Source organism: Leuciscus leuciscus (genome assembly GCF_965113295.1).
Source record: "Leuciscus leuciscus genome assembly, chromosome: 11".
NCBI lineage: Eukaryota > Metazoa > Chordata > Actinopteri > Cypriniformes > Leuciscidae > Leuciscus > Leuciscus leuciscus.
The window spans coordinates 29,294,840-29,307,743 of record NC_138735.1 but is presented as its reverse complement, the minus strand read 5'-3'; the positions used below and the strand labels follow the sequence as shown (position 1 = coordinate 29,307,743).

The 12,904-nt window shown below is 40.3% G+C and overlaps 2 protein-coding genes and 1 long non-coding RNA gene across 5 annotated transcripts in view; 2 read left to right on the top strand and 1 right to left on the bottom strand.

The window, feature by feature from the left end:
• Positions 1-12,904, top strand: part of LOC309509336 — a 77,463-nt gene that overhangs the window by 14,529 nt on the left and 50,030 nt on the right. The window lies entirely within an intron of this gene.
• Positions 92-1,288, top strand: LOC309509304 (C-reactive protein-like). Its single transcript, XM_082183965.1, has 3 exons — positions 92-230; positions 413-473; positions 574-1,288. Exons 2-3 carry the CDS (start codon positions 422-424, stop codon positions 1,188-1,190), a joined length of 669 nt encoding a protein of 222 aa, XP_082040091.1. The 5' UTR covers positions 92-230; positions 413-421; the 3' UTR covers positions 1,191-1,288.
• The window catches only part of LOC309509307 (pleckstrin homology domain-containing family A member 7-like), a 44,050-nt gene continuing 39,722 nt past the window's right edge, over positions 8,577-12,904 (bottom strand). The window contains exons 3-4 of one of the 2 annotated variants that reach the window (XM_082183967.1): positions 9,974-10,249; positions 8,577-9,365 (exon numbers count right to left, since the gene is read on the bottom strand). In XM_082183967.1, the coding sequence (XP_082040093.1) occupies positions 10,200-10,249 (50 nt within the window). In that variant the 3' untranslated portion in view covers positions 8,577-9,365; positions 9,974-10,199. The remainder of the gene's footprint in view (positions 9,366-9,973; positions 10,250-12,904) is intronic. The other variant, XM_082183968.1, reaches the window with a different exon arrangement.

Genomic DNA, 12,904 nt, shown 5'->3' with positions numbered 1-12,904 from the left:
TACAACTGTACAGGCTTCATGTAGTCTCAGTATTCTGCAAATGGAAAACTGCATTCAGTAACTGCAAAACTGCATGCATAATAATAAAAAGATGACTGGGAGGCTCGTACGTGAATCTGGGCTGAACCCAATCTGCAAATAAAAACTCGAGACACTTCTAGTCACGACCATCTGTGAGACAAACATCTGCCCTGACCTGATCTTCTCTCTGATAACACCTCCTGAACATCGTAAGTATTTGTAGCTTGAACCTTTTATGTCTTTGTCTCTTTTATGTGATTAAATTACAACAGTTTATCACTACTAAGTGTTCAATGTTAAAAACAATGAAACCGTGAAGAATTTGTCTGTTTAAAAGAGTAATGGATTTTCTTTTGCCCTTTTTTTTTTCTTTCCTTTTTTTCCCCTTCAGACCTGCAAGATGTTGCTTTTATTTTTCTGTCTGCTTTCTCTGAAAGCAGTGGCTACTGAAGGTACATCATTTTACATTATTAAGTTTCACGGATTGGTATGAGCAGGATTTTGATTGTCTAGTGAAAGAGTTTATTTAGTATTTTGTGTTTTGTCTTGCAGTGGGTCTTGGTGGTAAAGTGCTTCTGTTTCCAACCCAGACGGATTCAAGCTTTGTTAAACTCACTCCTGAAAAGCCACTGAGTCTCTCAGCGTTTACTCTCTGCATGCGTGTGGCGACGGAGCTCCAGGGCGAGAGGGAGATCATTCTCTTCGCCTACCGCACACCTGGCTATGATGCGCTCAACGTGTGGAGAGAGAAAGATGGCCGATTGTCCTTCTACCTCAGCGGAGGCGGAGCGCTTTTCCGCGTGCCTCCTCTCTCCATCTTCCAGACTCACCTGTGCGTCACCTGGGACTCTGCGACTGGGCTTGCTGCTTTTTGGGTGGATGGACGGCGCAGTGTGTTCCAGCTCTATAGGAAAGGTTACTCGGTTCGTCCTGGCGGCACCGTTCTGCTTGGCCAGGACCCTGATTCAGATCTGGGTTCCTTTGAAGCAGAGCAGAGCTTTGTAGGTGAAATTACAGATGTGTGCATGTGGGATCATGTTCTCCCTAGCAGTCAGATCAGGGCGTTGCATTTAAACCAGGAATGGTTTCCGACGAAGGGAAATGTGATTGACTGGAACACCATCAAATATGAGACCAGTGGAAATGTTATAGTGGCTGAAAATAAGTGATACAGATCTGATTCCTCCACACAGTTGTCAGTCTTTATGATCTGTTTTAATGAGTTACAAAGCTGTAAAGGCTAACAAATAAATTCTCAGCATCACAACGACAGTGTCTGTGCATCATTTGGAAGAAAGAGCTGAATGTTGAAAAAGGGGTTTTAGTGGTCTATGTATTAAATTTGCATTTTACATTACCAGTCAAAAGTTTGGACACTATTTTTAATGTTTTTGAAAGAAGTCTCTTATGCTCAGAGGCTGCATTTATTTGATCAAAAATACAGAAAAAAAAACCGAATGGTATTATCTTAATTTACTTTAACATTTAATTTATTCCTGTGATCAAAGCTGAATGTTCAGCATCATTACTCCAGTCTTCAGTGTCACATGATCCTTCAGAAATCATTCTAACAGGAGAAAATTAATAAAAAGATAATTTTTATATAAATATATAATTTCTACTTATTTTCCCATAATAATGACTTGGTTTCTCATTATAATTACTTATTTTCTTGTAATAATAACTTGTAGTAATAATAAGAAACTTTCTCGTATAATGACTATGAACCGTATGTGGCGAAGGGAAACGTGTTTGACTTCATCAAATTTGAGACCAGTGGAAATGTACGGAGCCCCTAAAGGGACGTGGTGGTGGACATTTTTTTAGGATGGGAGAGTTTTTTTTTTTCAAATCTTTTGCGTTCCCTCGCAAAACTTTTGCGTTCCCCCGAGAAACTTTGCGTTCCCACGCAAAACTTTTGCGTTCCCTCGCAAAGTTATTTGCGTTCCCACGCAAAAGTTTTGCGTTCCCTCGCAAAGATATTTGCGTTCCCACGCAAAACCTGTTTTGAGCTCGGACAGACACTTCCTGTTGTAATGTCCCGCTGGCAGTGTTTCAGAGCTCCGTACGTTAATGGAGCGTTTATAGTGTTTGAACTTGGACTCAAATATAAAGAAATGCGGTCAGTGCTTAACTGAAGGAGTTCAGTGAAGTTGGCAATATTCACATAGGCTATTCGAACTTCCCTATTCTTGAGCTAAACGTTGTTGAAACACAAACAACACCTATTTATAATCACAGTAACCTAGACAACGAGCTACAACCCGATTGTCATCAAAACAAGCTTTATAATATTGATCTCTATGAGCAGGCGGCTGAGAGACAAGTTAGAAGGGACCGTCTGCAAAGTGCAATATAACCCAAAAACGACTACAGCATCAACTCACAGTAGAATAATCATTAACTTCAATGTTACAAACTGTAGTGCCACCCAATTCAGTTTCAATGGTGACCAACTGGTCATACTACACTGCTTTTGCACATTTTATATTATGAAAAATATTCAATAACTTCACTGTAACACACCAAATTTAGTTCACACATGACACATCACTGCTCTAATGTTGGTTATAGGCCTACAACAAATAGTTTGGGAAATAATTGCACATAAAAAATAAGTAGGCCTATTCTTTAAACAAATTATATTGGTAGGCTATACGCAGCTTTTGCATTATATTTACTTACTGAATTTGATGGCATTACACTGTAGCCTACACTGTATGTAAGCCTACACTTCACAGAGTGTGAAGTTATTTAATATTTATTTCTAAAAAGGGTGAAGTTATTGCTTTTATTTCATAATAAATAATCATAAAAATTCTGCATTTTTTATCAAACTAAGTAATGTAGTATAACCAGCAGGAGAGCAGTGATGTGTGAACTGAATTTGGTGACAATTCTGCACATTTTTTATTATTAAACATATTCAATAGCTTCACTGTGACACACTGTACTGACCGTACAGTGTGTCACAGTGAAGCTATTGAATATGTTTAATGATATAAAATGTGCAGAAGGGTTTTGAGATTTGCACTTTACAGACGGCCCCTTATTTGAAATTCGAATAGCCTATGTGAATATTGCCAAATGCCAACTTCACTGAACTCCTTCAGTTAAGCACTGACCGCATTTCTTTATATTTGAGTCCAAGTTCAAACACTATAAACGCTCCATTAACGTACGGAGCTCTGAAACACTGCCAGCGGGACATTAAACATAACGTGTCTGTCCGAGCTCAAAACAGGTTTTGCGTGTGAACGCAAATATCTTTGCGTGGGAACGCAAATATCTTTGCGAGGAAACGCAAATAACTTTGCGAGGGCACGCAAAGTTTCTCGGGGGAACGCAAAAGTTTTGCGAGGGAACGCAAAAGATTTAAAAAAATAATAATCTCCCAACCTAAAAAAATTTCCACTACCACGTCCCTTTAGGGGCTCCGTAGAAATGTGCTAGTCATGCAAAATAACTATGAGTAACCGCATAAAAAATTGGTGAATTTTTACTGAAGTAGGACCTCTAAAAGGATTCGGTTATGTTGATAATTTGATTAATATTTTGTCCTGGAAAAAAAAGAAAGACAATGAACAAAACGCTGTTACATTGTACATACATTTACATTTACATTTAGCTGACGCTTTTATCCAGAGCGACTTACAATTGCTATATATGTCAGAGGTCGCACGCCTCTGGAGCAACTAGGGGTTAAGTGTCTTGCTCAGGGACACATTGGTGTCTCACAGTGGATTCGAACCCGGGTCTCTCACACCAAAGGCATGTGTCTTATCCACTGCGCCACCACCACCCCTACATGATTATCTTTTTGCTCCTCGGATATTATTATATTCTATATTATATTATTATAAGTACACTACAGCTTGTTCAGAACAACAGCACAGACCTATAAGGAACATATCGGCCATTTGAAAAGAGCTTCATTGGTAAATATCTCAGATTGCAGCTGTTTTTGGCTCTAAATTACTCAATTTCAGTCTATTGACTGTTTTCTTGCAAAAGGGTACCATTAATTTTTTTCTTTTTTTTTTCTTTTGGTAATGTGTTTATGACAACATGATATATTCACTCATCTCTCATAAACACCTGCACTGGATTTGTCACATGCCTGTCCTGTCTTGTGCTGCACATGGGTGTTTTGTTATTTTGGGCCATGTGCTCATGTCATTGTCTGATCCCTCCCACTTGTTATCTGATTATTGTTTGAGTTCTTTCACCTGTTCCCTCCTGATTAGTTTCCCTTTATAAGTCCCCTCTTGGTTGCAGTCTGTGTCGGTACGTTGTCTGATGTTTCCTGTTCCCTGTAGTTGGTTTCATGTTCTGGTTTTGTTTTATATTTGCTAGTTATGTTTTCCCCCCTCGTGGGTTTTATTTTGTGTTTGTTTTTCTTTTTGTAAATAAACCATTCTCCTGCACTTGAGTCCTCGCACCTTTTTCCAATCATCCCAACCGTGACAGAATTATCTAGTTTATGTCCTTTACTCGACTCTCCAACCTCAGAAAACTTCTACTGATGTCACTGTATATGATCGTTTGGTAACACTTTATAATAACGTTCAGTTGTAAGTCATTAATAAGTGGTTAGTTAATGATGAACTAATCATTTACAAAACATTCATAAATGATTAGCAAGTGAAATACTAACATTTTATGTATGTTTTTACAAGTGATTAGTAAATGATGAACTAATCATTTATGAAACATGACTATGCGTTTCATAAATGTTTAATAAATGATGTTCTTTTTTTTTTAATGTTTTGCTCACATCAGGAGCACAGTGGTTAAAGACTCCATGTGTGTCAGAGAAGACCGCTGTCTATACCCTCACCAGTCAGCACTTACACTGCAGTGCACACTACACTACACTACATAAGACAGCTGTCTATACCCTCACCAGTCAGCACTTACACTGCAGTACACACTACTACACTACACACTACACTACACTATACTACACTACACTACAGAAGACAGCTGTCTATACCCTCACCAGTCAGCACTTACACTGCAGTGCACACTACACTACACTACATAAGACAGCTGTCTATACCCTCACCAGTCAGCACTTACACTGCAGTGCACACTACACTACACTACACTACACTACAGAAGACAGCTGTCTATACCCTCACCAGTCAGCACTTACACTGCAGTACACACTACACACTACACTACACTACACTACACTAGACAGCTGTCTATACCCTCACCAGTCAGCACTTACACTGCAGTACACACTACACACTACACTACACTACACTACACTAGACAGCTGTCTATACCCTCACCAGTCAGCACTTACACTGCAGTACACACTACACACTACACTACACTACAGAAGACAGCTGTCTATACCCTCACCAGTCAGCACTTACACTGCAGTACACACTACACACTACACTACACTACACTAGACAGCTGTCTATACCCTCACCAGTCAGCACTTACACTGCAGTGCACACTACACACTACACTACACTACACTACAGAAGACAGCTGTCTATACCCTCACCAGTCAGCACTTACACTGCAGTGCACACTACACACCACACTACAGAAGACAGTTGTCTATACCCTCACCAGTCAGCACTTACACTGCAGGGTACACTACACTACACTACACTACACTACAGAAGACAGCTGTCTATACCCTCACCAGTCAGCACTTACACTGCAGTGCACACTACACTACACTACACTACACTACAGAAGACAACTGTCTATACCCTCACCAGTCAGCACTTACACTGCAGTGCACACTACACACTACACTACACTACACTACACTACAGAAGACAGCTGTCTATACCCTCACCAGTCAGCACTTACACTGCAGTGCACACTACACTACACTACACTACAGAAGACAACTGTCTATACCCTCACCAGTCAGCACTTACACTGCAGTGCACACTACACACTACACTACACTACACTACAGAAGACAGCTGTCTATACCCTCACCAGTCAGCACTTACACTGCAGTGCACACTACACTACAGAAGACAGCTGTCTATACCCTCAGCAGTCAGCACTTACACTGCAGTACACACTACACTACACTACACACTACACTACAGAAGACAGCTGTGTATACCCTCAGCAGTCAGCACTTACAGTGCAGTGCACACTACACACTACACTACACACTACACTACAGAAGACAGCTGTCTATACCCTCACCAGTCAGCACTTACACTGCAGTGCACACTACACTACACTACAGAAGACAGCTGTTTATACCCTCACCAGTCAGCACTTACACTGCAGTGCAGACTACACACTACACTACAGAAGACAGCTGTCTATACCCTCACCAGTCAGCACTTACACTGCAGTACACACTACACACTACACTACAGAAGACAGCTGTCTATACCCTCACCAGTCAGCACTTACACTGCAGTACACACTACACTACACTACAGAAGACAGCTGTCTATACCCTCACCAGTCAGCACTTACACTGCAGTTCACACTACACTACACTACAGAAGACAGCTGTTTATACCCTCAGCAGTCAGCACTTACACTGCAGTGCACACTACACTACACTACAGAAGACAGCTGTTTATACCCTCACCAGTCAGCACTTACACTGCAGTACACACTACACACTACACTACAGAAGACAGCTGTTTATACCCTCAGCAGTCAGCACTTACACTGCAGTGCACACTACACTACACTACAGAAGACAGCTGTTTATACCCTCACCAGTCAGCACTTACACTGCAGTGCACACTACACTACACTACACTACAGAAGACAGCTGTCTATACCCTCACCAGTCAGCACTTACACTGCAGTACACACTACACACTACACTACAGAAGACAGCTGTCTATACCCTCACCAGTCAGCACTTACACTGCAGTGCACACTACACACTACACTACAGAAGACAGCTGTCTATACCCTCACCAGTCAGCACTTACACTGCAGTGCACACTACACACTACACTACACTACACTACAGAAGACAGCTGTCTATACCCTCAGCAGTCAGCACTTACACTGCAGTGCACACTACACTACACCACAGAAGACAGCTGTTTATACCCTCACCAGTCAGCACTTACACTGCAGTGCACACTACACACTACACTACACTACACTACAGAAGACAGCTGTCTATACCCTCAGCAGTCAGCACTTACACTGCAGTGCACACTACACTACAGAAGACAGCTGAGCTGTTTATACCCTCACCAGTCAGCACTTACACTGCAGTGCACACTACACACTACACTACACTACAGAAGACAGCTGTCTATACCCTCAGCAGTCAGCACTTACACTGCAGTGCACACTACATTACAGAAGACAGCTGAGCTGTTTATACCCTCACCAGTCAGCACTTACACTGCAGTGCACACTACACACTACACTACACTACAGAAGACAGCTGTCTATACCCTCAGCAGTCAGTACTTACACTGCAGTACACACTACACTACACTACAGAAGACAGCTGTCTATACCCTCAGCAGTCAGCACTTACACTGCAGTACACACTACACACTACACTACACTACACTACAGAAGACAGCTGAGCTGTTTATACCCTCACCAGTCAGCACTTACACTGCAGTGCACACTACACACTACACTACACTACACTACAGAAGACAGCTGTCTATACCCTCAGCAGTCAGCACTTACACTGCAGTACACACTACACACTACACTACAGAAGACAGCTGTCTATACCCTCACCAGTCAGCACTTACACTGCAGTGCACACTACACACTACACTACACTACACTACACTACAGAAGACAGCTGAGCTGTCTATACCCTCACCAGTCAGCACTTACACTGCAGTGCACACTACACTACACTACACTACACTACAGAAGACAGCTGTCTATACCCTCACCAGTCAGCACTTACACTGCAGTACACACTACACACTACACTACACTACACTACAGAAGACAGATGAGCTGTCTATACCCTCACCAGTCAGCACTTACACTGCAGTGCACACTACACACTACACTACACACTACACTACACTACACACTACACTACACTACACTACACTACACACTACACTACACTACACTACAGAAGACAGCTGTCTATACCCTCACCAGTCAGCACTTACACTGCAGTGCACACTACAGTGTTCAACACCTGTTATTGGTTGGTTATAGATGATGTGTAAACGCATGAATAAATCATTTACAACACTTTCTGCATCCCCTAATCTAAAGTGTAAACTATTCATCACTTGTAAATGTGTTACACTTACCTGTTACAAATGATCTGTACGTGTATTTAAGGCATTTACAACACTTTTTGCACCCTCTAATTTCTACATACATACAAAAAAAATTACATTATTTAACATTTATGAAACGCATATTCATGTTTTGTAAATGATTAGTTAATCATTTACTAATCAATTGTAAATGACTTATAACTTAATCTACAAAACATACAATAACTAACATATCATTTATTAATCATTTATGAACACATAGTCATGTTTTGTAAATAATTAATCATTTACTAATCACTTGTAAATGACTTACATACATAAAATGTTAGTATATCACTTGCTAATCATTTATGAATGTTCTGTAAATGATTAGTTCATCATTAACTAACCACTTATTTATGACTTACAACTGAACTTTATTATAAAGTGTTACAGATTGTTCAGATAATTCATAAGGGAAATTCATCTGATCCACTGCTGCTGTCTGGTGTTCACATGCAGGCGGTGCATCGTGAGAAACACCGACTCATGGCTTGAGGAATGGAAGTCTGCATTCATATAAAGTTCCAATTCCACATTATTAAACCACAAACCTATGTAAACAAAACTATATGAAAACCATCAAATCAATTCCAAGAACCTTCACAGAAATATTCTGATATTTGAACACAATTTCATGAAATCATGACATTAACAGTTCTTGTGATATTGAAAAGGAAAAGACTTAAGTAAAAAAAAAAAAAATCATGCATTTTGCTTTCTCAAATCGCATTAAAGAGAGTATTGTTGTATTGTGGAAAAGGTTTTGTATTGTCTTTAGAAATTTTGAATATGACCGTATCGGCACATAAGTGTATATTCCTTATTTTCTCCTGATCGGGCACATGTCCTCTCTCTGTGTAGATGTATGGTGACAGGGGGGCGCTTGAGCAGTTATCAAAGGGCCAAACGTCCGCTCTGCCCATGGTACCGTGACACGGCGACCCATACTGATCTCTGGGAAATGGAGGCTGCTTGAAGGCTGCTTTCGGATGGTGGAAGGAAAGATGTTCCTCATGTGCATTTACCAAACTTGGAGATTGCTCATTCGCTTCAGCCGTGCTGATAGAGAGAAAAAGAGAGCTGATCTTAACGATTTAAGTGGCATTTCTGCATGGATTGTTCTGAAAATCTGTCACAATGTATTGCTTGGATTGCAAAGAGGCTGTTATTGAAGGATGGGACTGACCAAATGGAAGATATTAAAGCATGTTCACTCATCCCACATCTTTACAGATTTAGATTAGTGGTTCTCAGCTGGTTTTGCTTAATGGCCTAGATTTTACATTGGATATCAAGTGGTGTCCCAACACAATACCAACTAACCAACCAACCAACCAAAAAACAAAACAAAAAAGTTGTATTTTGCATTGTTTTCCCCTGCTGTTCACGACCCATCAGACCAGACTCATATTTTTAGGTTGCAACCCACCAGTTGAGAAACACTGATCTATGTACATGATTTCTTATGAATACATTAGCAAAAACAGCCTGTTTAATTCAGAAAGAGTTAGAACAAGTAATTTAAAAAAAAATTACGACTGTTATGTCACAAGAAACCTTGATGGACCTTAACTAACTTAAAAAATGCTAGAAAAGTGTAAGTTATGGTCCCTTTTATAGCAAGTTAAAGACAATTTACTGAAGGAGAAGCATCTCAGATAATTTACCTTGGTCTGCTCCCATGTCTTCCTCTCAGTTCTGGTGTCTTCATTTTAATTCCCGTCATCTCATGATCCAGTAGAGTCGGTTCTGTCTGCACCCTGGTCAGTTTTGTTGCGGTCTGGCTGTTTCTTTCAGGAAATAAGTATTTTTGAAATGGAAAATTAATGCACTTAGATCATTTATATATAAAACAATAACATGGTTTTACCTTTATAATAATACAGGCAGAAATTAGAGAGGACAAACCATCTTCTTTTCCATAATATCAGTCCACTGCTGTCCTATAGAAAGAGATATTTATGATCACACACAAATCTCTGATAAATATAACCTTGATGTATTTAAAATGCAGTTACACTTCTAAGATGATTACTTTTCTGAATCTGTATTTTAAATATTTTTGTGGGCCTTAAAGTAAAAAATGTGTTGGTGGTATAACAACAAAAAAAAAAAAAAAAGGAAATGACATCACAAAGACCCCTGCAGACTGTCAAGGTCAGAAAATCAAAAAAAAAAAAAAAATCAATCATTTGATCTTTTAATGCTTTAAAAATAAATTATGTTTGTTATTTTAGTATTACTATTTCTATAGGCTATCCGATTGTTAAGTCTGACGTCACGCGTAACGTTTAGCCTTTTCCGGGTCCAAGCGCTCCTCTCGTCCAGAAATAACAATGGTGGAACCTGTAAATGTATTTACGATCACGTCCTTTTTAGTGAGGCACCCTTGGCGGTCAAAAAGGGTTTAAATTCCTTTAACACCAACAGAGTGGTTAGTGTAGCTCATCACTCAGGTGGCATAATTAAGGGTAGAGTCCAGGCATCAATGAAAAAGAAGATTTACGAGGTTGTGAGTTAGCTCGGGACACGGGACACAGCACTGCGGCATTGTAAAAACACTCAATAATAACCAAAACACTAGCGAAAGCGGTAGAGAGGACCTGGACTTTGGACCCGGAAAGAGTATTAACGGAGAGTGGTTACGTCACGACTTAACAACCGAATATCTTTAGTCTTAGTTAAGTTAATTTTAACTTTTTTTTTTTTTTTTTTTTGGAGTTTCAAGTTTTTCATCTGATATTTAATTGTATTTTATTTCTGCTTCATTTTAAATTCCCCAAATCTATCAACCAAACGTTTTAGTTTACAATAAAAACACTGGGTTCAATATTTTTTGTTAAATATATGAAAACAATGTTACATTTACACTCAAATGTATTCAAGGTTCAAGAAAGATATATCAGGGTCATTATATCAAAGATTTTGTTGAAAGATTTAGTACTTTTTTTTCATACTGTACGAAATCAATGTCAATAGGCTACAAATATTTATGTAACAAACTTGGTATTTAAAGCTAACATTTTTGTGGTCAAAATTTACAGTATTTATATTAATGAACAAGTGCATCATGAATCCATTTTCCAAACCGGGTTTTTGTCTTATCCCCAGGGACGGACTGACAATATGTGCGTTCTGGAAAAGTCCAGAACGGCCGTCCAACCGAGGGCCGTCGGCACAAAAAAAAAAAAAGTCTAATAAAGCAATATGAACAGCTGTTAAAATATGTTCATTAATGTCCTCAGTTGTATATTAAGAATGTAATGCAGTAACGTTACTGTTCTGTATTGTGCATAAGCCACAGGGGGGCACTAAGGTGCAGGCTAAAGAGGACGCGTTTGTATTATTGTTTTGTTTGTCCCAAATGTTTTACCGTATTAAGGCTGTCTGACCGTGAGACTGATGTGTCTGCAGCTCGTGAAATAAATATGCCGAAAACGGCTAAAGATGGCTCATCTCTATCGTCAACTCTTTTCCTCCGAATGCAACGTCAGCTGCAATAATATAGTCACATAACTCAACAGGTTATGGGCCCAGGAAGTCGTTCGGAAGAAAGTTCGTTGTTTTCCACCGTTTAGAAAGTCGCAACGGACCGCGTGCTAACGGACTACTGAAAAAAAAAGAAAAGAAAAAGAGTAAGCTAACATGACGGAACAACGAAGGAGGTTGCCTCGACTGACGTTCGACGGAGATGAGACTAAGTATGAGCTTTGGGAGACCAAAATGTTGGGACATTTTCATTTATCAGGGCTAAAGGACACGGTGCTGAGAGAACCGGTGTCAGAAGCCGAGATAGCAGCAGATGAAAAGAAAAACGCGGACGCGTATGCAGAATTGATTTTGCTTCTAGATGATAAAAGTCTATCATTAGTTATGAGAGATGCGCCCAACAATGGAAGAAAAGCTTTGGAAATATTGAGAGAGTATTATGCAGGGAGGGGAAAGCCCCGTATAATCAACTTGTACACCACGTTGACATCGCTTCAGAAGGCAAATGATGAAAGTGTAATGGACTATATCATCAGAGCCGAAACCGCCATCACAGCACTACGGAACGCGGGTGAAACGTTAGGAGACGGACTGCTAGTTGCTATGGTCTTAAAGGGTTTGCCTGAGAGTTTTAAGCCATTCGCAATACATGTGGCACATGCAGACGATAAAATCACGTTTGCAGAATTCAAGACTAAACTACGTAGTTTTGAAGAGACAGAAAAGATAAAAGCAGCTGAATCAAGCGACAGTGTAATGAAGACTCAAGGGAAAACCGGACGGCGACCCGCCAAGACGAGCGCACGTGGCTGGATAAAAGACGACGCAGAGCTGGTGTGTTTCAAGTGTGGCACCAAAGGCCACCGAGCAAAAGGATGTCGACAGAAAACCTGGTGTAGTCTCTGTAGAAGTGACACACACAAAGACGCCACGTGTAGGCGTAAGGACAAGGACAGTAAGAGCAAAAAGGATGGTGCGAGTAAAGCCTCAGAAGACGCCGAGGACTACGTGTTCAAGATGAGAGACGGAGGGGCCGGTACCCAGCGGCAGCCGCCATGCAGCATCCAGGAGAGGGGTCTGATGGTGGACACGGGGGCTACCTCTCATAT

What these genes read in the sequence shown, in the direction of transcription:
- LOC309509304 (XM_082183965.1), top strand. Translation starts at nt 422, where the DNA reads ATGTTGCTTTTATTTTTCTGTCTGCTTTCTCTGAAAGCAGTGGCTACT. An exon ending in GAAAGCAGTGGCTACTGAAG is followed by an intron (nt 474 to 573) that starts GTACATCATTTT and finishes TTTGTCTTGCAG; the next exon opens with TGGGTCTTGGTGGTAAAGTG.